The sequence below is a fragment of the Strix uralensis genome, chromosome 8 (genome assembly GCF_047716275.1).
Source record: "Strix uralensis isolate ZFMK-TIS-50842 chromosome 8, bStrUra1, whole genome shotgun sequence".
Classification (NCBI taxonomy): Eukaryota; Metazoa; Chordata; class Aves; order Strigiformes; family Strigidae; genus Strix; species Strix uralensis.
Genome location: NC_133979.1, coordinates 27,212,138 through 27,239,716, shown reverse-complemented (window position 1 = coordinate 27,239,716; position 27,579 = coordinate 27,212,138). Strand labels below are relative to the sequence as shown.

The following is a 27,579-nucleotide window of genomic DNA, read 5'->3' as shown; positions in this document are numbered from 1 at the left end:
CACAAATCTCCTTTCCCCCAGTGTTTTTTCCATGGCACATGTAATACTGTACAGAGATACACAGATGAGTTCTGGATGAGTCTCAGGTATCTGGGACAGCATAATCCTACTGTCCTTATCTCTCCATTTCTCAGCATAGTGTGAAAACTCCCCTAAGACAAGCTTTCTTTATCATCTGTCAGGCAGGCGAGAAGAAGTTTTCTTGCTAGTACATAGACAACGTTAAGTAATAGCCTCTACCAGTTCCTGTTGAGTGAGACAGTAACGTCTGTCTTGCTTCCATGGATCAACATGTAATTATCGTATTTTCCTTCATGTAATCAAGCAGGTAAGGCGGTGAGACAGATACAGAACTCAGTACATCTCTCACTCTCCTTTTACTTTATGATACCAGAGAAATGGAAAGGAGTTTACGGGGGGCGGGGGGGGGGGAGGCGGGGCACACAGCAGAAGGGAAAGTCAAAGGGAAAACTGATACCTCATCTTACACTGGTAACTTTCAATAGCATAAATATTCTCTGAACTGAAAAAACAATGGTTTGGAGGGAGACAGACATCACTATAAAGATACCACTTCTTCCCACACCACAGCTTCGAGTTAAAACATGAGATATATGAACATAAATCATCCCCAGGGCTATCATAACCACCTCCATTTCTTTTGCCTCCATCACTAGAGCATTTTCAGGATGAAAGTCACAGTCTGTTTGCTTACTTATGTCTTTCTGGTAAAATAAATATCACTCCCAGACATATGCAGTTCCTAAAAAACACATACCTGATGATGCTTCATCACTTTAGACAGCAAATCCCTGCTCTCATATTATGTGAGTGGGGATATGGAGCTGGAGGTCAGGGTGACATTTAAAAGATGGAACAAGGGAAAAATAAAGGAAAGCAGCTGAAGAAGCTTCACTTTTAAATCTCTTTTTCCCCTTAAAACCAAACTGCATTTCAACAGTAATCTGGTAATCTGTAGTCAGTTTAGATCATCCCTTAGTGCTACGACATTTACACTTCAAAGTAAATACTGAGTGCAAAACTTCCTGAAACACTCTGTAGATTTCTCAGTGATTGAGAAAGGACCAAAGGATTACTGGAAAAATACAAAGTGGAATGAGAAAGACGTGGTAAAAGAAAAAGCTCCTAATATTCTCTTCCACTCCTGGAAAACTATTTTTCTATTGAGAAACAAAACTTGTAAGCTATTTTATTTTTTGAAGCACACCACATATTAACCATTAACCAGCTCAAATGTGTCCGGACTGTTCAGAAAGTTACTTTAAATATTATCAGCAGAATTATGCATGTGGTTTATTCCCTCAACGCTTACTCTGTGCTATTCCATCAACTGTAAAAGCACAATAGCTTAATAATACCTTAATAGACCTGACAGGGGACATTGAACCACAAACTGTTTGGTCTCGAGTAGTATAATATTGTCCATTAAGGACAAGGTAATCTAACTAGTTATTATAAAAACCATTTTTTCAGCATTTGCTGTGAAGAAATGGTAATTCACATTCTGCAAGTGTGTGTGTGTGTCTAAGTGTTTCAAGCAAGAAGTGCTACTGAATGTTCAAGTCAGAAATTATTTTTATGAGAAATATCTTAGTTATTTCATGTTTTCTTGTTTAAGTTGGGATACAACAATTATCTTGGTACCAGACTGCCATCAATAACATTAGCAGAAATTAATAAAAATATTTGCTTAAAAGCACACTTTATTTTTCATTCACTGAACTGTAAATATCAGATACTGATAAAGTTGCAGATGATTGTTTAGTTATTGTCAGAGACGTAACCCTAGCAATTAGCAATGTGTATAGTCAAAAAAAGTCAAATATTAACATAATCTCCAATTGATGTAACTAAAGCATAAACAAACTTTACAAAATATGGAAAATACTTGCTTATCTTGGCAAAACATTTAACTAGACTTGCAAAGAGCCTTCAGTATAACAAACTCTATTAGATCTCATTATTAGAAGGAAGTCAGATTAACCATAACAGACAAAAAGGCTCCATGGCTAAACTGTTTTTCACAACATTTATGGCTACTACACATAACAGAGAAACCTACCTAAATTTCACTTAACCTTGTAATTGTAACTCTGTGGGAACAACTCTGCATTATCACCACTTTTGCTAAATAGGAGATTTCTTGAACACAAAAGATTGAGAACGCTAGCAGAATTTACTATGAACTATATTGCTATTTTTTGATCTTAAGGGATAAAAATATACTAAATGAAAAAAACCCCACTGTATACAGATGACTGATTTAAATATCCCTATCAGGTGTTCCTCAAAAAAAGAAGAGAATTGTAACATATAAACATAACTATTTTCTCCTTAGCTGTTTCTGTAAGGACGCATTTCTATTTATGTTTTATTTCATGAGAATGCTCAGGGATCTCAGAGAAAAATTTGTACTTTACAATCCTGCATGGTTCCCATCTCAGAAATGCATAAACTTTAAGAAGTTTCACTAGTAAGGTACAAAGTGATCAAGCCCATACATCCTTAACAATCTGATTTTTTTTTTAACATAACTTTTTTGCTCCTCCTCTACAAAAACTGGTATCTGCAACATACTTTCACTATTAATAAAACTTTTGTTGATATAATTATTCAAATTTTTCCAAGTACTCTGTAAGGATTTACATTGGATACAGCCTCTCAGAGTAGCAAATCATGTTAAAATGTTTTTGTGGGAACACCAGCATTCTTTCACAAAGGTATTTAGTGAACACAGGCTATAAACTTGACACTTCTTCACTGAACTTTCCTGTTACACTTTTGAGGTTGAAAACAAAGAAGTTGATCAAGGTTCCAAGTATTTGTTAGGCACATTTATTTTACTCTAGGAGTAACTGCACTGTCAGTTTGATGCAGCTTAACCATCCTACTTAAACCCACTAATTCTGAAGGGACTTGTCATATACAAGATTCAAAACCGGTCTAACAGTACATGCTTCAGCACCAACTCCAGTTCTCCCACAGATCTCCTTGCGTTCAAGCTATTCAGGCTGATGAAGCAAGCACTGTTTTCACTGAGTAATGGAATGAAGAGTTTCGGCTTTCTCAGGCTGAAGATAGGATTGAAGAACTACATCCAACTCTGAAGACAAGCAAAACATTGTGGGTTTGATGTTCATCAGAAGCCAGAACGTTCCATTAGCTGCCTTACAAATCCAGTAAGGCTGGATGTTACCACTGCCATACTAAAACATGCTTTAACTTACAAAGAGGATGATCAGTCACTTACCAATAGAAATATACAACATGACCAATTTTAAGGCAAAACATGAAAGGTTTAGTACCTACCTGGTCAGATAGGTAGCACACAAGGCTTTGGAAATGCCTAGAATGTAAAATTGTTTCCCTTCAAACCAAGTAGTAAGCCAACTTAAGAAAGTTGCAGGATAAACAACTGAAAATATTTCAGCCATCACAGGAGTAGTCTGAGAAATGCGTAAGAATTATTTCTTTATGTTCATCAGGTCTAATCACATAAACTACATAAGAGTTAACATGAAACTTTGATTTACTGATACAACATTGGGATAAAGGACATAAAGAGCTTAGCGCATGCTGTAAGATCACACCTGAAGTCTGGCAAACATGACATGCACACTACCACATGCCCCATCTTGGACAGGTAAATACGGTTATTCATCACACCAGTAAGTCCTGTACCACTGGCTAAAAAGGCAGGATTTTTGTTTTCTGGAAAGTGAGAGGAACTTGAAAGCAATAGGCGATTTGGTATTTTGAAGTTTTTGTGCTAATTCTATTACTTGGTCAGGGAACAAGAGAGAATATCTCAAAAGTTCACAACCAGTGCTGCTAAGAACTGCTTCTTCTCAGCCAGTCATCTAGAAACATGTACAGGTCTGCAGTTTCTCTGGATGCACTACACAAACCATGGTAAATGCTCTTAAAGCTCAGGTTCATAGTCTAACTATTATGAATACTGTGAGCTAACATAATATTTCACATATATTTTCCTTAGCCTGTAACAATTGCAAGATAACACACTTTTACAGCTTTCCTTAACAACAAATGCAATTATGCTTAAAGATTTCATTACTGGCTGCAGGTAAAACACTGACTTGAATTTATCATCACATTGTCAGTTGTACAAAACTTTTTACAAGAACATTTCAAACAGCTCCTTCACTTGATAATCACCCATTTTATGTAGTGCTACCACAAGACTGCCAAAGCCAACAAAAGATACTAAAAGAAAAATACTTTTACAAAACTTAGGGATAAAAAAAAAAAAGACTTAGTCCCATATGGTTGAAATAAATACACACTATCTAGTAGCCTTTTCCTTAGTGTTCTTCTACTTTTAGTCTCCATTTATGTAGCTTTCATAACATCACTGCCCAAAGGTCAGATCTTTGGAATACACACCACTATTGCAACTAAAATAAATTAAAAACTTATTTTATCTGTTGCTCATTCACTCTTAAGAGTATGTCAACAGTGCAGATTTAACTAAGTCACTAGGATCAAGAGTCTTGCAAAGATAAGGACTTCTAGCACTTTAATCCTGGAAAGTCAAGGATAAATCCACTGTTAACTAATCAATGACCTTCAATATTACCCTGCAAGGTAGTAAGGTAACACATATGCAGCATAAGTTATGGGACGGAAAGGAAAGCTTCCTACAGGAACAATTTTGAGGAAGCATAGAGATGATTCACAAATATTATCTTAAAATGTAGCTTAAAAATAAGAATTTGTCAGTGAAACTTACAAATTTCAAATATCATTAACGATTTCTTGAAATTTTCCAAGTCAATTTCAGAAAATGCTCCAGAAAAGACATTCAAAAGGAAAATTTTGTACAAATAAGTGAATACAATATAATAAATTTTCCATCTCCAAGTGATTTTTTTTTTTTTTTTGCAGTTCTGTCTTTGTATTTGGGGGGGGGGGGGGGAGTGGGGTGTAATTTTTGTTTATCTTTTCATGGATGAATAAAAATTTCTCTATCATAGAAGTCAACTTAATATTTCCCTTTCATCTCTAAAATGAAAGTCATTAAGCATTCACCTTCTGGAGTGACCCTTTTTATTGATTACATACAGATAAATTGTACAAAAGTACCCACAGACTTCATATCCTCCATTTTTTAACTCTACAGCATCATGAAAATAAATCAATCTGCTATTCAATCTGACATTTAAGAAGCTGATATGCGTATGTACAGATAGCATGATCATTTTTCCTGCAGTACCCATCTATTAAAAGCAATGTCATGAACTTTAAAGAAAGCCCAGATAAGTTCATTTGCACTATTAAATGAAACAGCTTGTAAAGAATTATTTCTGTAGAAGTTTTAGATGTGGCAATTCAAATGGAAGAACTGCCAGCAACAGGTCATTTTCATGAGCAGATGTAAACAAGCATAACCACCTATTCTAAAGACACAAAACCACTGGCCTTGTATACGCCTGTCAATTTTTATTTTTCAAAATCTCCCTGTCTCCCTTCACAGAGCAAAAGACTGTGCCACCAGTACCACAACCATCTGGATCCAATCCTTCCTCTAATACTCTGCTCAGGGGTAACAAACTCTTCTGGTGCAAGTTCAATCTATCTGACTCTTATGCAACCAAAATAAATTTTATTTGGAGTAATACACTGGGGGAAAAATAAATTTTCTCTGAAACAAGCACTTAATGAGTCTAGTGGTATGCCTTACTTCTTCTCACCTTCTTAGCCAAAAACCAGAGTAAGTGCATTTTCATGTGTCTTTGGGCAGCTATTCACTCATAAATAAAAACACTGTTGAACATGCAAACTTGTATTTTAAGTTAGTATCCGTATACCAAATTTGTATTTTAAAATCATTCATGTATAAGATATAAAATGTTACCCTGTGAAGGAAGAAATCAGGCTACAGCAGGATTCTTAAATTATGTACTGTTAAGACTGGCAGCTAGAGAACAATACTGAGATCACGTTGACAAAGTTTTAGCAAATGGGAGACACACTGACCTCTTCTGGGCCACAGGAAACAGCACCTGTATGGCAGAACTCTTCACAGAAACTGAACTTACTGTTTATTCTCATTATACACAAATTTCAGTTCTGACAGCTATGTCACACCATATGTTTATACCAGCAGAAAGCAGTAACCCTTGAAATAAATCAGAACACAAACCTTTCACCATTCTATATACAGCAAACACAGTATCTTAAAACTGTAAGATGCATTAAAGCTTGAATCTCTATTTTGATTTTTTCACACCTTTAATGTGGTAATTCATCAACTTCATATAGTGCTTTACATTCATGTGACACTGTCCTAAAAGTAGACAACATACAAATAAAATGCCTTTAAAACCAAGATACATGTTATAAAAAATGGTTTTACAAACTTGGTAAAAATGGTCAAAAATTAGCATATGGGTTTTGATCAGGAAAAAAAAGACCCTAGAATATAACAAAGTACACTAATTTTGAGTGATTCTACTTCTGCATTAAATATCCTTCTTTTAAAAACCCCATTTTTCACTCACACATTGGACTAACACTAAAGTTTGATCTTTACTCCATCCTCTTTTTCATTCCACAAATCCAGAAAGTTTGCTTGCAATATGTTATTCTAATTTCTAAAAAGAATTACTATTAAAATTTGTTAACAATTGCAAAAATAATTTGCTGCTTCAGCAAAATTCCTTTTCCTCTTGCGCAAGCATGCAAATAGGAGAATGGAACACCTTCAGTAGAATTTAAGTTCACATCTATTATGGAATAGCAAAATTTTATTGTAGAAAGTATCAAAATTCTCCAGGAATGTCAGGCTACAGCAGGAATCATCAAGCTACCACTTAAAAAGACAGACAAACCTTTTCAACAGATTGAAATGGAGTTTAGAGTATAATTTTAAGATCAGAAATGCCTCTTACAGAGGAAGAGTCTTTCCCTTCCCCTCAACAATACTGCTGCAATTAATTACTCAAGTAGGGAACTCACACACACAGTTTATGTTCACAATCTGATCAATTTTGTACAGAACACAGACATGGATCTCATGTTCTCTTCCTAAACAGATCTTACCCTTCCAGCCAGAGCAATGACTCAGGTGGATCCTTTCAGCAATAGGAGAGCACAGTGTGTTTTACTTCTTCAGCCATAATTTTATCCTGTCAATAGATATGCATTATATATGAAGCATCAACAGATAACAGAATTTGTTTCATATCAGGGTTTCAAAAAATTCTCAAAATATAGTATATTCTTATACAAGCCTGCAAGGCCAAAGGACCTCACAGTTCAATGAAGTATGCCTATAGGCAAAGTAAGCAAAAGAAACATCTTTTACTGGTTTTACATGTCTTCCAAACAATCCAAGTTCTTTTGCTTGTTTTTCTTTCTATCTCTTGTCTGAGCCTTTTAGGAAGAAACTGCAAGTTTTCTCAATGAAGTTATATATACCATACACTAATAGTGTTTCAGTAATTGAAATATTATGTATTATTGCAATAGTCTGTCACTATCCTTACCAAAACAATTTGTCTATTCATAGTTCACATACGAGCGGCACTAAGAAGGTAGGACACCACGTGAGCTCCGTTCCCCAGACATTCCCTTTGGTCTACAGAAGACCAAAGATGTTCATGAATCTTTTATTACAATGTTGTTATCAACAAGATTCCTCCATACACATTTTTTCTTATATTGAAGTACCTCCCAAGGTCAATTAAAAAGCATTGTTTTAAGGACTTAAATTTAACATATTCAAGAACAGTTCTACCTTCTATCCAAGAATATTAACTCCCCAGAACAACAGCATGCCCTCTTTCTAACCCCAAAGTCACAAGGCTGACGACCTCCAATATATATCCTCATCATTTCATCCAATAACAAAATACCACAGAAGAAAGTTTGCCAAAATAAAAATGGGAATATTTATTATCTTTTCTACTAAAGCAATGCAGATCTTTTGAGATTATACATTGGTCTTTGCAAATGTTTCTACAACTAAATTCATACTTTTCGATTTTGTAAAAAAATTAGACACATACTTCATAGAAACAAAGACACAGGGTATGTCACTGAACAACTGGATAATATTGTAATTGTTAGTAGGGATGAGCAAAGAAAGCTCATGCTTATACTTAAATTCTGGCATTTGTATCATTATATATTCAAGTGGGACAAAATGAATACATTTTCCTTGCACATTTTTAGGTCCACTTCCCAAGCTTTCAGAAGTCAGACAGACTGTTAAATATTGAATTTGACCAAGAGAACCTAAACATACTTAGCAGTACTACATGCACAAGATGCAGGGGAAGGAAGAAAATTAGACCCGTGCATACAGTACAAGACAAACTGTTACAATTGTCAAACGTGCGCTGGACAAAATTTAAAGTTTATGAAAAGTTTTATTTGTTGTCATGAAAATAGTTTCAGAAGCACATAATAGTATGTATTTTGCAGTCATCTTCACTTGGCCTCCTGAACTTTCTTGGCATTCTGTTTTTCTTTCGCCTAGAAAACAAAGGGAGATGTTAAGCTCTGATAAGACAAAGATCTTTCTGGAGCTTGGAATGACTAGTTATTACTTTTTTGAACATTCAACAAAATAGGCTGTACAAAGAGACATTTTAAATGTAAATTCAGGCCCTTCAGAAGTAGCCTACTACTATTTTAACTAGGCCCATATATAAAGCCTCTTAAGAATACATATAGGTTTAAAAATATAATACAAAAGAAACTATAAGATTAGGTAACTTCCATAGGGGAAAAAGAGACATGGAAAAGAAGCACTATTTTTAAAACATAATTTAACCTTCATTTTTCATACCTCCATATTCACTTCATTTAACAGAGGAATAACTCTTCCTAATGAAAACATTTTATGTCAGAAGAAAACACTGCATTTAGATATAGTGACTGTCATAAATTAAACTCTGAAGCAAAAAAAGATCTTAAGTTTTTTAGGTCTTTCAGAAGAGCACAGTGGAAAAAAACCTCAAGTTTCTACCAAGATATTTGTGAACACATTCTCATATAACTTGTATCAATTGACAGATGGTTCAAACTGACAGGGAACTAGCATTTTCTTCCTCACGAGTTTAGTGAAAAGATGTTAGGCAAGAAGAGGGGACAAATCAGATGCAATACTAGCCATCTTTCTGACAAAACCTTTGTTAATTCTGAATCGGGCTGCTGCTTGTTACCACTAATATTGAACAGAACTGGATCTAATTCAGTGATTAGAATTAAGAACTGTTATCAACAGCCACTTGGGTGGAAATTTACTTGTAAAAGAAGCTTGCTGGTGTTATAAATGACTCCTATTAACATGAAAGTGGATTAAAACTCCACAAGTCACAAAAAGATTAAAAACTGAATCCAAAAGTTACTGTCTTATAAACTACTGGCTTGCAAACATACTTTCCTAAGTAAAGTCGGACAAAGAATGTACTCATTAAGTAATATTTAGCTTTTTTTTCATTAAAATGGGATTCTTTCTCAGTGCAAGTTCAAAATTAGGGATACTGTCCAAGGCACAGGAGTAGATATGCAAACAAGCACTGATCTTATTACAATTCAAGTACTTGACTAACCATACAGTTTAATAACCTTGCCAAGGTGACAGACAGGCTTTAATAAACAAACCTTAATAGTAAATCAATGTTAATAGCTAGACACCTTAAAAAGAGGAAAACAATGAGCCAGTAAATCAGTTTAAGAACAGAGAAAAGGAAGAGAACAAATTTCAAGCTACCTAAATTACCAGAACCTCTGTGCAAAGGTTGCCACCTAGTGTTGACAACTAGATAAATCAACAAACCTGAGCATTAAGAGTCCAGGTTGGCAAAACAGAACAATTTTATACATACATGTCTGTGTATGTATACATTTAAATAATCTTTGGTTCAAAAAGGGATATCAAGATAGTATGGGGAACTCTACCACATACTAATTGGAGCTACACATCACAATTTTACTAGGACTTTTAATGTCCTGTTTAGAAAAGCCCGAATTATGTGTCTCCTAGCATCTTAGGCCCTGTAATGTGATCATTTAGCTGATATTGAATTGCCTCTTCCTATATCACCATTATAAAAATATGTTTAGGTTATCAAATGAGAGATACGGTTTGTCTTTGCGTAACAGTGCAAAGTTGGTTGGTCCCACAATCTCCAATCTCCGTTGGAATTGTGCCTGTTGAGAACCACAAGGGACTATCAGGTAAATTAGCAATGTATCTGAATGTAGCAGTTTAAATAAACAAACCCATGCCATTTATGCTTCCAAGATATTTGACTGCTTTTAATTTTAAGTAGAAGGTATGAAGAATTATAGTAATATAACTGTTTCTTAAAAGTCAGGTAGGAAATACTCACTTTTTCTACTAATGGTATTAACTGTTGGTGCTCTGCTAGAGTCTTTAATAATTCCATAATGAAAGGCAGGTAGTTATGTTTTCTTCTAATATTTTCAATCTAAAAATAAATTAAAAGCATTAACAGAATTATTATATGGCTAAACAGGGATTTTTCCCATCCTCATCATTGTCCAGCCCCCCCACCTCCCCGTCAAAGAGCTAGAGATCTTTTTTAAATTTCAGCCAGCTAAAAATAGTCAAAGCAATAAAATTCTGAGCACACGGTGAGAAAGTATAAGCAGTAAATTCATCCGGCATGACGCATAAATTCTCCTCATGGTCTTTTGCCATACTAGCTGAAAAACTCTCAATGATTAAGTAGGTTATATGGTTTAGCCACTGCTATAACACTGGTATCTAAACCATTCACTTTTTTTTTTCCACCCTTAACTTAAATTGCAGTTCAACCTATGTATTTTTACAGTCCCTTGGTAGTTGTGGCCTCAGCCTAGGCTGAAGACAAACATTTCTGTAACGCAAAAGCATAACTGTTTTTGTTATTCTAAACATTTTGCAGCTTCTACAAGGATTCAATCCTTCAGAAAGTTAGGAGATCCGATTATTTTTGCAACTGAGAGGAATGACCTCCATAGATCCCAAGTAGATACCCTCATAAAAAAAATGTGGATTTTTAAGCAGTTTCCACAATATTTCCACATACAATTAGAAACTTTAAGGTTTTTTGTGCCCCAATTTCATTTGTTTGCTTACTCTCGTTCTTGGTAAAGCACATGCTTTTTTGTTTGGGTTTTTTTTTGTTTTGTTTTTTGGGTTTTTTTTGGATTTTTTTTTAATAGTTTCTTGAATTGCATCCTGATGTTGTGGAACAGAATGTAGTGACACTGCTTTAGAGACAGATAACAGTAACACTTTACAACTTACCACACATACAGTATATTTGAAATTATCTTTAGAATTACTGAAGTCTTGGTCTGAACCTTCCAGAAACTAGTGAAAACATTTCCTTCATATTTAGTGAAAACACACAAAATCTAGTGAAAACATTCCTTTATCCTTTGATATATAAAACTTTTAATTTAAAACTTATTTCTAATCTAGCCATTTTCTATACCTGCCCCAAAAATAGGTCAAGGGATTAAAAAAATAATAATTTGGTCAACCAGCTTTTTTTCCTGCCTCAAAACATTCATTTGAAAGTATTAGGGAACTATCAAAAAAGTTGCAAGTGGTGATCTCAAAGAAACTTGCCTGTACCTCGTTTTCATTAATACCACGTCCTTTCAAAGAATGATACGCTTTCAGTGCACACACATAAAGTACTTATTTAGGAAAATGCAGAACCTGCCAATTGTGTCTTCAATGCTTCCCACAGAGGAAAAGACAGCAGGTAAACTACAACAAAAGAACAATTCAAGTACCCTAGGAGAGTTTCTTCACTAAAAGCTATGCAAGTACCTGTATGTCACATTAGGAGACATATGTGCAAACACAGAATGAATCTATACACAGAGTTCACAGAATCTCCCAACAGGCCTTCGTTATCAACTGATGCATCAACATTCTTCACTACTGACAATGAGAGCTGGAAGAGCTTATACGAATGCTCTGTAGAAAAAAGTTATGACTAACACAAAGTCCTTCTAGTAAAAACAAACAAAAAAATCCTACTTAGTAAGAGGCCACTGTTCCATATAGCAGCGTAATTAGCAACTCCAGCAAGAAAAGATTGATCAGCCTTCTGGGCCACATTGAGCAGCTTCTTTGTAGGAGTTCTAGAACTGACTGTGCTTAAAAAATATTTTCAAGTGAGAAAGATATAAAGAAGTGGCAAAACAAAGGGAGCTACAGAGACCACTACAAACTGACTTGTAAGCCTTATATTAAAAGGAAGCAAACTGGTAATTAACCTATAAATTTAGGAATGCAACATAAATTTACATAACACTGTCTTGCTAGTACCCATCCAATTCCCTCAGATTAATTGCAACAGTCTTCCATAGATACAAATTTTCCAATAGTTTCATCAGAAAAGTAAAGGCTACATACCTTGTATCTTTTTAATTTTTGGTTCTCTTCTTCAATTAACATCTGGTATTTTGCAACTTCTGATTGTATAGAACTTAACATATTACTTTGATCTGTATCCATAGGCTCCTCCTTCCACAAAACAGAAAAAGTTAAATGGATGATGTTACTGCTTTTTTAAAAATTAGAATGAGTCTGAATGAATCACAGAAACATTCAGTTTTGCTTACAGTTATAGAACATTCAAGGAATTTATGGAGTTAGTTATAAGCAGATTAGCTCAGGTATTAAGAAAAGAAAAATTCTACTCCCACAGCAAATTAGTCAAGAAAGAGTGCCACAATGACATGGTCATCCTGTACCAAGTACTCAAATTAGCTCACTCAGAACTAGGCAGAGCTGCATCAGTACATTCACACAGCACTACACTGTGCTGGACAGATATGTAGTAATCCTCCGCTTTTTTTCAGTAATACTCCATTGGGAGAAGAAAAGAAGGAGGTGAATAATAAAGTGAAGACACAGAACTATTACCAGGGAACTACTCCAGTAACTTAAACACCATGGCCTACCTCTGCAAGTTGCTGTTGTAATTCTGCAATCCTCTGCTCGTATATCATCTTTCTGTCAGATACAATAGCCATCAAGTTAAACCTTATCTCACCTTCACTGTATCTAAATGAGGAACAAAAAAAAAAAGCACACAAGAAAACTCACTTTCAAAATTAATCATTAACATGATAACTCAAAAACTTCCTCCAGGATTTCATTATAAGGGAATGCACTCTGTGAAAAAAAAAAAAAATCTAAATGGATCTACTAAATTAAGTTGTGCTACAGATCCAATCTTGCCACAAAATAAAATCAAACCTCAGATGAACACTATCCAATATGTAACTCCTAATAACCTCCTCTCCCAAGATATTACTATTCCTGTCTGTGGTAACAAAAAATAAATATTGAAATTGCCAAAAAAATAAAACAAAACATGATTTAGTTGACAACAAAACTTGCACAAGACTGCTGCACACTATTAACACTTTTTACTTTCTCATTACTGTTACTTATTAGAAAATGTTGGGAGACTTCTTCATACAATACATTCAAGATTAGCCTAGCTGGCCTTTCAGAGTTTAAATTCTCCAAATGTGATTTGGTAGTAATGTTTCTCTTGTAAAAAAAAAAAAAAGGTCTTAAAATAAAAGCCTTTGAAAATTGTTTTTTTAAAAATGGCATAAAATAAACTTTTGGGGCTACAGTTTGGGGTCAGAACTAAGAAGTAGGAAAGCCTCTATACTATGTTTTTCTTGTTTAGATTTCTAAAACAAGCCACATACCTAAGGAAAACTTGTTCTCTGTAAATACCAGTTGTATGGATATAACTATTATCTGGTATTTTTAATTATAAGTGGACACACAAACTTTATCCATGGTAACGGCACTCTTAGTTTTCACTTGCAAAGACTGACAAATGTAACAAGAGTTAATAATCTTGCTCCTCCTTTTTCAGAGTACTAGTAGGATCTCTGTTCACTACACAGATACCTACTTCAATTAATCATACAGGAACACATTGTATTTGAGACTCATCTATCATCCCATTTGGCTCATGTTGGGCAATAGGCTCTGAAGTCACACAGTGAGATGCACATAAAAATGATGCATAAACGTAATTCCTTAGAAATTCAGTTAAAAGCCTTTAATTAAAGAAAATTAAGAATAAGGAACTTTTAAACATATATAAGTGCTATATTTTAAAAGTATAACAACCATTTACTTTTGTATACGTTTCTCTATGACAGGCCGTACAGCACTTATCCAATCATCTTGATTGCATGCACCTAGAAAAAGTAAAATTAAAAAAAAATTAATATTTGCAAAATTTATTGCAAAATCATGACATAGAATTCAGGCTTATGCAGCAACTTCAGAGAATGTAACAAGTTTTTCCTTGGCAACTGCAGTCTCAAATTACTCAGTTGATTTTCTTTTTTTAGAGGGTAGAAGACATTTTTAAATAATATTTAGATAATGTACTGGCCAAAGCAATGTAGCAAAACTAAATTTTAAGGGCATAAGCATCTAATGTTTATTTTATTGATAACAAGAAACAATGCGGGGGGGAAGTGTTATGTAAAATTTTTATGACACAACAGAAATCGGTTGGTATGACAACATAAAAGTAAACAGCAAAAGAAAAGTATGTATAGGTACAGCTGTTCCATTTAGACGAAATAAAGAAATACTATGTAAATGCAATACGATGTTAAAAAGTCAGACACAGAAAAAAATATAGAAGGATATATGATAGATAACTTCATTTTAAGATAAGTGAGAGAATAACTAAAGGTGGTTTCGTAAATTGATAATGCCACTTTAACAATTTCAAGACCTTAAAGCAAACGAATGATCTTATGACCATAAAAGTTATGTTACTGGTAGGTCTGCAGACTGTATAGTCTCTCTAGCCAGACTAAAGAGGAGATTTAGCAGCAAGCCATTACTCAGCCTAAAAATAAATACAACTGTGAAGAAAATTGTGAAAACACTCTGGAAATGGAACATATTGAGACTGTATCAGACTCAAAAGAAAGACGCATGATAGGCACTGTAGAGCTTTTCAATACACAAGATGGCACATATACCACAAGTTAAGAAAGATTACAAGACACAAAACAGGAACAAGTCTTACAGAGAGTAAAACTATGTTAGAATTAGCTATTCTTTTTTAAACCATTGGGAAAATATTTGCTCTCTAAGAAGAAAGAGGGCAGTGTGTAAACACCAGCCACATCATGTATAAAAAGTGTATGGAGTCAGTTGTATACATGCTCCCACAGAAGAAACAAACGATAAAATAAATGGATATTTATAACCAACCTGGAAAACAACAAAAAAAAGCTTTGAAAGCATGACATAGGAATTGTCTTAGGTGACAATACCACAAAAAAAGAAGACACGAGGAAAAAACATTAGCAAAAGGAATTGCACGTTATCAGAAAGGAAAGCCAAAAAGATTACATAGTTTTACCAGGTTTTGTCAGAGACAGCTCAGACAGTAACATATTTCCTCAGCTAAGGAAAGCAACTATCCACAAGTGGGTTATGTAAACTTCTCCCTTGCAACAAAACTATTAAGGTATTAGAAGCCCACTGGATTGCACGGCCTGTTCAGTTCAATTGCTTACTGAATGACAGGAGAGATAATCAGCAACGTGACAGAAGCAGGAAGAAAACTGCATTTTCAGACCACCAACAATAAAACAATATAAATGACTGCAAAGTACCACCAGCCTGAACAGCACATTAAGAAAACTTTAAAGATATGCTTATTTTAATAACTGGTTTGATCCTGTAACATACAACAAATTTGTTGCAATAAGCTATTGATAAAGTAAAGGATGTTCAGAAAAAATATAAACTATTACCTAAATCAATTGGTCCTTCCCTTAAGCCATCTAGTTCATATAGCCGTCCATTAACAGGAACATAGCTTACAAAGTGAAATGCATCTTCTTCTTTGGCTGAAGACTTTGCATCAAATTCAAACATCTGTTGTCTACAAAGAAAATTAAAAAAACAAATAATAATCTGAGATTAAAAAGAATTAGCTCAAATTTTGCCTAGATTTAAAACATGTGTTACCTGGCAAAACTGTTGTGAACTTGCCGAATGACTTCCGAGTTGCTTAGTGCCAAACCTTTCATCTGCAAGTAGTAACAAAATTAAATTGTAAGCGAACATAGATATAACACTATAATACTTAAAATACAAAAAATAGTAGGCACTTACCGCAGCATCAAAACTTTGTGAAAATTCTTTAAATTCTGACAAAGTCTCTCCTAGATGGATATCTTGATGAGCACAATTTAATAGCACACTTACTATGGCTTGAGTAGCACAAGCATTATTAATTACCTAGGAAAAAAGTGTTGAGAATTTGTTCAGTACTGGTGATAAAAATTTAAGTTAAGATGGGCAACATTTTTCATTACAAGCACACACTTTCTATGCTGATTCACCTTAGAGCTTCCCTAAAACAGGCACAAATCTAGCCTGAGTAGCCACAGAAAAACTTTTGTTGTAGGAGATGAACACTGGATGGCTGTCTCATACAATTCATTCATAAACCCTGAAATCTCACACCTCTACTTAGAAACTCTGTCATTCTACTGCCTCACCATCTCCCTAAAGATACTAATACAGGACATAGAAGAAATACAGGAACCTTCTGATCTCAGTGGAAAAACAAATAAAGTACTACTCAAAGCAAGCTGCCCAAATTACATTATTATATCTATGGTTTCAAAAAACCTTCAACCCTCCCAAAGAGAACGTCCTTTCAATAATCAGAATTTCTACCAGGAGTACGAGCTCAAAAACCACATTAGTCAGGACAATAAAGTACATTATGTAACATAGAGTTTTTATAAAAAGGTTGCGTTGGATAAAAAATTTCAAATATCCTAGGGAGAAACTAACGGAATTTAGAGGTGTTTCAAGATGTAAAGATTTTTTAAAAGATGGTTTGCTGAATAATAAGTCATACAAAATCTTAGATTTTTCACTTGTTTCTTAATTTACAATACACCTATCCTTCTCAACCTAACATTTAAGTTACTAGCTTGTGTGCCACTATTCCCTACACTTAAGTATTAAATATTCCACTTTTCGAAAATATAAACAAACCCCTTCGTCTTACAGCCATGTCTTTAATGTTGCCTAGTAATACCCAAATTAAAATATAGTATTTAAAGAGAGACTACAATGATTATTAAATATAATCAGAGATTTATTAAAAGCACAGTAATCAAATGGTATAAGGCCATAATACAAGAAAGACTTCATATTAGCAGGTTTTTTTCTCAGTGAGCTATAGAAAAAATAATCTATCTTCAGTCTATGAGACTATTTTGCAATTGAAAATGCTACTTAAACCTTTGGACTGGGAGAGAGGCTGTTGAGTTTGTATTAAAAAAATGAAAATTAGTTCAGGGCTGTGAATGCGAAACCACTTCCAACAAGAAAAGAGAAAGAAAAAGAAAAAAGAGAAAAAAGAAGCAACCTGTTTTATAATCAAAGCTAGTCCCTAACAAAGGAAAACATACTATGTTAATACTATAAACCACATCATATATTCGCTTTCTATACTTCAGGGTGTTCTCAGTTCAGATTATGTCTGTATAGCGCAGATGATAAAGAAATAAAAAAGCACCTCTTAATTTAACCAAATACAATCTAGTTGACTTAAATGGTAATCGAGGCAGTCAACTACAGATGTAGAACAGATTATGGCAACTGAAACTCAAACAAACTGCTGGCACACAAGCTAAAAGCTAGAGTTCATACATTTACAAAATAAAGGACACAGAAGGAAAATCCATCAAGGGCAGTGAAATAATGAACAGCAGCAGAAAAATTAGAAACCACAGACTACTAGAATGACATAATTCGACAGAATACCATAATATAGGAAAAGGAACAAAGAACTAAAGATTCTCTGAGATACAACTAGAGAATGGTATCAGAGAGAGTTGTAAAAGCAGTACTAGGATGAAAGCAGGAAGATCCTAAGTGGATTAGAGTGGGCTAACCTGAAGCAGTGGTTACAAACATTGCAATTAAGCTGACAGGGAAAGGAGAAAGAAGGAAGAGAGACCTGTGGTGAAGAACTATTAGAACAGTGCTATTATAACGCAGGGAAGGTCACTACAACAAACTGCACTTGTTAAATGATAACTAATACAGGACATTATAGGGATAGACAGCACTAAGTGGTAACTATTTTTACTGAAAAATCAAGATGGAACAATCAGTTGCTCTGACAGACTGCTAACCCAATAATGGCTTCAAAAAAGCCAAGGGAAATTAAGAGAGATTTTGTGCCTAGAAGCAAGGTCAACACAGAAACTGTGTTGGACCAGCTGGATACAGGAGCTTTAAACAACAGCAAAAGTAGGAGGAAAAATTAAACTTGGCAGGGAATTCGTGGTCTCATCAAATATTTGCCTTTCAGCATAAATATATTTTTGTATTCCATCTACAGTATGAGCGGAGTCTGTTTAAGTATGTAAGAACCAAGCTAAACAATCTTGTCTTACTGCTAGAAAACAATATGCAACAGATGCAGCTCTTAGACCAGTGGCCCCCAACTATTGAAACGGAAATACCCTTCAGAAAGTGAGAGGCAGGAGGTAAGGAAAAGGCAGCAAGAAAAGTCCTGTAGCAGAGGAACAGAAGCAAGCGCAGGTGATAGGCATAAAATGACAGCGTGTTCCTGGATCTAGATGGCATGAGAGAACTACCAAGATGGAAGAAGGAGGTATCTTGCTAGTGGTAGTTAGTTCACGGGCAGGGTGAAGAGCTCAGAGTGAGTAGGAGGTGATTGCAGTACCAAATGTAGATGAGTGCAAGGTTTTTGTCAGATGGGCACAGCATCCTAGCAATGCACACAGCCAGTCCAGCACTGCTATACACACAAGCTAGTGAGTCCTTCAAGAGTGAAATTGGTCAGGATACCTATCTGCCCTAATCTCCAACATATCTCTTACTTAAGGTGTCTCAGAGTTGGCAGAAAACATTTTCTACATTTAGATAGCATGACAATATATGCATGTTGTCCCAGAAAGATTTTTATTTTTACTTGATGAAACTTAAGAGGATTTTCTGTATTTGTCCAGAAATCCCAACATTTGCCTGTATATTTCTGTCCAGGAAGTCCTGATGAGATATTTGATTTATCAACATTCAGGACTCCAACTTAAAGCAGATACCCATATTTGAAAGATTTTGCTAGCAAAGCTACAAGAGTATTTAATAATATTTGAAATAAAATAATAATAATATATAGACAGATATACATGCAAATTAGTGAGATGATCTCAAAAAAGCTGAGAAGATTGTCATATCACAAAATGAAGCATAGCTTAAAGCAAACCAAGGAGCCACTTGAATAGACTGGCACACTCTTCAATTAAGACGTGTAACTTTATAAGCATGCACCTTTCCCTAAGAATCCAAATTGAGTTTCTGGATCGACTTAAGTCTGAAGCACTTTAAGTTTTTGATGTGCATCCTCTATCTGATGGATTATATTATTTTGTTTTTCAAAAAGCTGTGGACAACCCTGTGCTGCAATTGGTCGTATAACCAGCAAATCTCTGGGGTTCACTTACTAAGTATCCCAATGTTACAAAACAGTTGGCTTTATGAAGCTCAACCTGAAAAATTCAGCACTGGGACAAAGTTCCAAAACTCATTTTTGTTTAAAAACCCTACTGATTTTATTTATTTATTTTTATTCCTTTGGAAAAAAGCTAGAATCTTCCTACAGTTATAATCAATTACTGAAAATCTTTCTGACTTTGATTAGATGTGTTGCAAGTTCATTTTATTTCTTGTAACTTATCTGTTTTCCCAACTTTAGCTTTAACATGGATATCTGGTCTATCTTTATGTCACCAAACCTGAAAACATCAAAAATCTGGAGTTTGAAGTCAGCTGAAGTATTGGAAACGTTAAAAAAATACATATGATATGCTTCCATTAGTTTCACAAAGGTAACTAAAGACCAATGGTTTGTAATTAACAGTATCATTTAGAAGATCCCCCTTCGGAAGGTATATAAATTTTATTTCCAATTAATTAAGTTAATGTTTTATTATCACAGTTGCAATGTTCTATCATCACAATGCAGCATAAAATAAATACATGGCACAAAACAAAGGCATGATACCAATACTTCAGTACAAAATCTAAAGAGTTTATTAAACTAAAAAAATTTTTGTACATGAGTCTGTGACAATGGCATTCTTTTTTGTCAAGAGACACTTCCACTTCTGCAGTGATCAGCACAGAACACAGCTATTCAAAACAGTGCTGAAGATAGCTGAATACATGGAGTGGTACAATCATGTAGCCACTGTGTGTAAAAATAGCAGTAAGGGCCTACTTAAGCAACACAGAAATCAGAAAATTCAGAGTTAAGGCTGAAATTGTACCCTTAACTCACCTCATTGTGCCTAGGTATCCTAGCTCAAAGGGTATGTAAGATCATCCAGAGTTCTGTGGCCTCAAATAGAGGACTAAATCATACCTAGGCATAACAGGGAGGCCAAATTTAACATGAGTGCACATAAAAGTGACCATTAAAAAAGAATCCTTTAATATGCATGCATATTAGACAGATTTTAAAATTCAACCCCCCCAACATACTCGTGACTCGACTTTGAACAAGATCTAGTCGTCATCTGGAATTCAACTACAACATCACTATAAAAGTGGGTATGAGTAAAATGTGAGCATGCACAAGCTTCTTATCAAACTTCTGTTTCCTAATGTAATTTTAAAGATGTTTTGCTAGACAGTTTGAGAGCTGTAGCCTTTTGCATCTAACTAAAGTTCCCCCCCGCAATGAAACAATTTTTAAGATGAAACACTTAATTAAAATTGAACAGAAAGGACGCTGTGCTGTAATAGCATCATTTCTTTCCCATACTAAGTTGTTGTTACATACTAACAGTTACTTTGTCTTGCTCATTCAGGATTCAGAATGACACTTTAAAACTTCTCTGCAGCAAAACAGATTGTACCAAATCTCTTTAGATGGTAACGTCTAAAAGAAAATGTATTGGAAAGACAGTCAAAGACTTGTTGAGATTTTTAGGGCTCCAGTGTCATGTCAGTTTTGAAGATACAGAGCAACAGACCAATAATCTTAAATGTCATAAAAGTTTTGCTAACCCAGAAAACAAATTTATTTGTTCTGGGGTTCCAGCCTATAAATGAACACATGGTTATTTTACTCATCCCTTTCACAATTAAAAAAGTCTTGAAAGGTAACAAAACCCCATCCTCAAAGCCACCATAAAATTGACTTAAAACATGCATAGAGAAAATAAGAAAAGGCACATGAGCCCAGCTGCATGATAGCTGGGAGGAGCTGCTATTTTACAATAGAAATATTCAGTATTAATGCTTGTCTTCCCTTGTGCTCCAGGGTGACTCGGAAGGATTCAGACTCCAGTTTCAAGAAGTGTAATAACCTCAGCACTATTACAGCGAAACTCCTGTTCTCTCTCACTTACCTTTTACCAGCTTTGGCCTGTACAGACTCACTGAACAAACACATCTCAATGTGGCAGGAGACCGGCCCAGAAAATATGCACAGAGAATCTACAGAAAACTGCTGGCTTATGAGCTGCACTGGCTCATGGAAGTTCAATGAGCAGCCAAGCCATTGCAAGAGAAGAACAGAACCATGAAGTCGAGAAGAGACAGGTTGGGAGGACCAAGACATCCTGCTCTCATCAACAGCAAATCATCAGATCAGCCATTCACTTGAGAAAACGCTATCAGTCCTCAAAACTTGTCAAGTCGGATCTCTAAGCTTAGCTAACTTCCTCCAATGTGAAATTCACTGGAGCTAAAGGGGTATAACAAATCCCCCCCAAAATACCACAACCAGTTTCTTTCATTTATCTGTTGACTTTTAATTTTAATTTCTTTGTGACTATTTCACTAGTTGTTCACCGTCAATACCTGTCCAGGCAAAACAGAACTGACATGAAAGACAAGCATATATATGTCTACAAGACATGTTTTGATTTTGCTAAGCCACTGCACTTGACTAACAAATATTAAAACACAAAAAAGATATTCTAATTTTAAACTCTTTGCAAGTTACTTTTGAAACATATATTCCATGCCATCAAGTGGCATAACTAGGTACTACTATTTTAAAATAGCGAACACGTCTAGAAACTGCTTTCCATCCTAAAATGAATGAATTCTTAGAGTGACTCCAGCACACCCTCCTTAAAGGCAGCAGGTGAAGGAGGGGGAAGATCAGAAAGTTCCTACACCTCCACGAAGAGGTTTTAGGCTTAAGAAAACAATGAAATATGAATACTTCAAAGCAAGCTACAAAATGAAGACTTTTCATTGTTAGCCTTTAATGTTTTGGTTTTGTTAGCAAGTCTAACATTACCCAAATTTTCTGGTGTATATTCTGCAATCCCAACTTAAAGCTCAACAAAGCTCCTCTTAACTACTTCCTTTTAAACACAATGTCATGCTTCAAAAAGGGAAGTGGAGAGTAGAGAGGGGAAAAAAAGGCAGAAGTGGAGCAAGCAGTCAAATGCTTTGAAACTTTTCAGCATCCACAAGACAGCAATTCTGGGACAACCTCATCTACTCAAAGGAAACAAGAAAGATGAAATCCCTTCAGTGAGGGTAAATCTGCCTTCATCTTAAAAAAACCTTAAGAGTAATTTACTCCCGCCATGTAACTACCCTTTGAGAGTATATCAAGGATTTTCCCTGACGTTCTTTGCATCAAGGCTATTCTGTAGCCACAGCCTACTGATCACTAACAGTATGTTTGATGAGGTAGAAATCACAATCTAAACCAGTGTCTATCAACCTATAAAGACATTTGGCAAACTACTACTGATCATTGTATCATAGGAATGGTGGACACTGCTTATCAGGACTCAAGAGCTGCAGCAGGGGAGGAATGAATAAAACTATTAAAAAGACCAAGGAATAAAATAATCAACAATAGCATGATACAGTGGGGTGATTATAAAAGAAACAAATTAAAGGTAATTATCTGCACAACAGATGCACATGTACAGAGAGGCCAGGAGAGCTAGATACACCTAATGTTTCCATTGTTTTCCATATTTCTATACTTTTTGCTAGAAGTGTGGAGACCTTTATATCCTGAAATTTACATACAAAACATTCTGCATCTGTGGAAAAAAAAAACCAACCCAACAACAAAACCAAACCATAGAACAAAAAAACCCCAAACCAACCAGTCTGTGTGTTAGTCTTCATAAAAAGCCTAATAATCTGCCCTTTGATATGAATGCTTTGTAATTAACACATGTAGGGTTACACTTCTAGTTTGCACTGTTACATTTAGCACTGTTTGAGAAGCAGGTCTTGAAAAAGAGCTAAAAACATTTATTAAATACTCCTACTTTAATTCTGGTTACTTTCTCTTGCTTTTTTGCTTGCAAACAACATGCCCCACAGCCTGTCAAAGCTAACACAAAATTTCAGTACTACGTGGTATTTAATAGAGCACAATGGATTACATTAGCAAAAACATTTTTTCCTGTAATTTCTAATTTAAACTCACCTCTCTGATTTAAATACTTAAAACTTCCATGCCAAAATGGTCTGCAAACTCCTGAAGGAAAGTATTATCCTAGAGTTATACTGTCCTGGCTGCACAGCATTTGAGAAACACAAGAAATAAAAACTGGACCAAAATAAACATTTCTTCCTAGAATTTGTTGAAAGTGGTTTCAAAAAAATAATTTTCTCATTCTGCTGAGACCATTTACCAAGTAATTCTTTATTGCACAGAAGAGTTACTTTTATAGAAGAGTGCTGACAAATAAATAAGAGCTTTACTCTTCCATACCTGATAGTATTTTTGTCTGACTTGACAGCTCAATCTGATTTGCTTTGTTAATCATCTTTTAACACAGAGTTCCTACTCTCACAGAACTGTTAAAGTTATTTCACCTTGTAAAACATTAATTTTTGTGTACAAAAAGATAGTTTATTTTTCAGTATTAGACATATCTAAGAAAAATACTGAACTTGCTGTACCTGTTTAGCAAAAAATATTGTATCCAGTCTGGAATCCTGAACAACAGAACCTGCTGGTTCCTCTCCAGGCTGCCACTTGAAGAGGAAAATCAGCCCATGTACTGGCCTAAAAAATAAAATTGATAGGAAAAAAAAAATCACCCGTACTGATGAAAAATATCAAAGCCAGAAATCTCTACTACAATTTAGCTGCATGCTGGTACAGTAACTCTGTTAATTCTTTCTTTCTAAACATAGGGAACTTGCACTGAGATTTTCAGATGCGGCTTTTTATTTAGGCAGAACATACTTAAGGCTTCCTTCTGTATATGCTAAACAATCCCAATTTGAATTCGCATGCAGTCAGTACTTTTTGTAAATCAGGATCAGTTTTCCTGGTTCCTGTAACTATGACAGTTGCACAACACTCATGTGACTTTGTTAGTGATAAATAGCTATCAAAACATTTGTCAATCATATACAAGAGCTGGAACTAAAGTTTTGGTAATCCTTTTAGGCATAGATGAAATATTCAAAGAGACACTCTTGTGAAACTTCATGCTTTGAGTTCCCTCTGATAAAAGAAATCCAGTTTTCCACTAAAACTGTATCTTGCTTTTCAGACTGCATGTCTCGCATAGTAAACAGCCTTTACTGCATGTTGCGCTGTATTCAGTATTCCCATAAACCAAAAAGCAAAAACTTATTCATCATATCAACCTGAATTTGAGGTCATCGCCACAAAGATGCCACAAAAGGCTTATCTACAAAAGGTAAACATACTACTGTACTGCTTAAGAAACTTTTCCTAAGCTCTGACCAGAAGTCTGAGATGTCTTTTTAAACACTGGATCCACTGGGGGAATTTACAAAATGCTATGTGTTATTATATTCTTTAACAGTGTTTAAGTTAAAACACTGTATGTGTGTGTGGGACTGAAGAAAGCAAGTTGGCCATCACTCAAGTCTAGAAAGATACACATCTGACAGTACAAGCAAGCAAAGCTGTTACTTTAAGAAAAAACCAGGTAACGTTCTGATGAAGTGTCATAGGAAGTACATACTACAGGCACCAAATAAACCATTTCTCAAGTAACACTTCTGCCATTTAGGTGTCACTTGCCAAATATCTTCAGTCAGACAAAAACTCTAAAACTACATTTTCTGTACTAATTGGTACATCTTCTGAAAGATTACTTATACAAGCGTAGGATACCCACAGAGGAATAGAGTATGGTCTGGGTTAGAAGACATTTTCCTCTTAAAATCTTGTATGTGAACACGGATAACACTTAAGACATCATGGACAAAATGGTGAAAGAATTAGTATTGCCTAATGAGGGCAGAACTGTTCCATATGATATCAGCCACTGTCAGTTATAACAAGACTATTTGCCTTCACATGCATATAGAAGTGGTTCTGCAGGAAAAACAAGTTACAAAAGTATGTAAGTACAGTAAATTAATTTAAGGCAACAGATGCAATATATTATGTGAGGAAGAAGGGAGATAAAACAAGGAACAGAAGTTTGTCAAAGGAAATAATACAAGCCAATGACAAAATCATTAGATATCTATTTTCACATTCCAGCTCCTATAAGCATCTCTTTCCAAAATCAGAAAAGCCAGATTAAGTACCAAGGCATTAATAAAAAGTAATTTAACTGCCACATATTAAATTAAATCAAAATCCTAATGAACTTCTGAAGAAAAAAGGAAAACAAACCCTAAAGAAATGCCACCAAAAACCACCTGAGTTCAGTCGGCATTCTTTCAGCAGCTTCACACAAATGTGAATAAAAACCATGCAGATTAGAAAAGTGCCTTACTTCAATTTTTCAAAGTTCTCTGGTTCCAAACTCCATATTTCTTCCACTTGTGCTCCTCTACAACCTGAAACAAGAAGAGATACAGGTTTCTTCACCTACCCCATTTGAAAGGGACACAGACACGTGAAAGAACTATGGTAACAATTACAACTTGTATGTCCAGGTTATGGAAAAGTATATTGACAGGCTTTAAAACACCTTCATTAAAAAAAAAACAAACAAACAAACAAGAGAGATCAAGAGAAGTTATTTCAGGAATTTCTCCTGTGTATGGTGATGTCTTTACAACACAGCTGCATTTAAAAAATAAGCAGACAAGATTAACATATCTTTAATCACCTCATGTCCTCTGCTCAACTGAAAATAATAATGTTTTTAAAGACACTGTCAGCTAGTCCAAAGCAGAACTTAAAACACCTATCTCCAGAGAAAGACCCACAGTAATAGACCAGAAATACTGGAAGCAATACGCTCAAGCAAGACATTTGCCTAAGATGGAGCCCAAAAAGTTCAAATACTTACTATGTGGATGATTAATCTATTAGTTAAATAAAAACACAAAAGGAGAAGCAAATCTAGACTTCACTTGTGAGGAAAAGACGCAACAGAAGTTATAAATCAATATAACCTAGCATAAAATAATTTTGCTTCTTTAACTAAAACCCTGGGTAGACTTATCTGTTGTTACAACCCCATAATCACAGTATTGCCAAAGACATTAAATGCAATTCAACAGAAAACTTAATATTCTGAAAGCCGAAGCAGCCCCCCGCAGGCCGCCCAGCCTCCGGCCCAGCCCCACCGCTCGGCTGAGCCCAGCCCTTCCCGCGGCTCCGTGCCCCGGGCAGCCCGCGCACGGCCCGGCCCACACGCGCCCCAGGCCCCTGCGCACGGGCCTTCCCCCGCCTGCCACGCGCGGCCCGGGCGCGCCGGCAGGCGCCTGGACGGGCCCCGCCACCCGGAAACCGGGGAGCGCTGCGCTGGGCCCCGGCCCGCGGCTCCCCTCAGCCGGAGGCGGGCCGGGAAGCGCCAGGCGCGGCGAGCACGGCCCCAGCCCGGGGCAGCCGCGCAGAGGTCACCAGTGACACGGTCGCGCCCGCTCGCGTCCGCTGGCGGCCACACCGCCCGCTTCCGCGGGAGCCCGTTCCGCGCCGCTCCCGCACCCCCGCGGCAGCGCTCACTCCGCCGCGGCGCGCCGGACCTCGGCCCGCGCCTGCCCTCCGCCGGGCCCCGCATCCCCTTCCCCGCCCAGCCGGGCTCAGCCCGCCGGGACCCCGTGCCCCCCGCCAGGGACCCGGGCGGCGCCTCGCTGGACGCGGCGGGCGGGCCGCTCTTGCTCCCGCGCGGGAAGAGCCGCGGCGCCCGGCGGGACCGCGGCCTCGGAGCCCCAGCGCCCGCCCAGCGGCGCGACCCCAGCGCCCAACCCCGCTCCCACTTCCCCCTCACCGAAGCCCTTGATGAGCTCCGTGAAGACGCCCGGGTCGCTCTCCATGAGGCACCACTCGCCGGCGCTGCTCCCTCCCGACATGGCGGCGGCGGACGCGCTCCCCCAGGCTGGGCGCCGCCGCCGGCCGGGCGAGTGCGAGGCCGAGGCACGCCGCTCCCTTCCCGGCAGGCCGCGCGGCCCACGCCGCGCCTGTCATCTCTATGGTGAGGCGGGGCGGGAGCAGGAAGCGGCGGCGCCGACTGGATCCGGGGCAGCCGCCCGCCGTCGGCGCTAGCACCGCCCCG

At 36.6% G+C, this 27,579-nt stretch overlaps 1 protein-coding gene across 3 annotated transcripts; it reads right to left on the bottom strand.

Moving 5' to 3' along the window:
• Positions 1–7,910: 7,910 nt before the first annotated feature.
• On the bottom strand, positions 7,911–27,531 carry UCHL5 (ubiquitin C-terminal hydrolase L5). 3 transcript variants are annotated; one of them, XM_074876767.1, is made up of 11 exons: positions 27,295–27,531; positions 25,849–25,912; positions 24,041–24,146; positions 16,205–16,330; positions 16,058–16,119; positions 15,841–15,971; positions 14,190–14,253; positions 12,985–13,087; positions 12,434–12,544; positions 10,386–10,484; positions 7,911–8,520 (listed from the first exon to the last, which is right to left on the bottom strand). In XM_074876767.1, the coding sequence occupies exons 1-11, from the start codon at positions 27,374–27,376 to the stop codon at positions 8,476–8,478; spliced, it is 993 nt and encodes a 330-aa protein (XP_074732868.1). In that variant the 5' UTR covers positions 27,377–27,531; the 3' UTR covers positions 7,911–8,475. The 3 variants fall into 3 exon arrangements, with proteins under 3 accessions (XP_074732868.1, XP_074732869.1, XP_074732870.1); XM_074876768.1 differs by lacking the exon at positions 24,041–24,146 and having other exon boundaries at positions 27,295–27,471; XM_074876769.1 differs by lacking the exons at positions 25,849–25,912; positions 27,295–27,531 and adding an exon at positions 20,424–20,507.
• Positions 27,532–27,579: the final 48 nt, after the last annotated feature.

Excerpts from the sequence above, each read along its gene's own strand:
- UCHL5 (XM_074876767.1), bottom strand. The coding sequence starts at position 27,376 with ATGTCGGGAGGGAGCAGCGCCGGCGAGTGGTGCCTCATGGAGAGCGAC. Across the intron at positions 16,331-24,040 it reads CAATATTTTTTGCTAAACAG|GTAATTAATAATGCTTGTGC; the intron begins GTACAGCAAGTT and ends CTTTTTTCCTAG. Across the intron at positions 13,088-14,189 it reads ATAGAGAAACGTATACAAAA|ATACAGTGAAGGTGAGATAA; the intron begins GTAAATGGTTGT and ends TTCCTCATTTAG.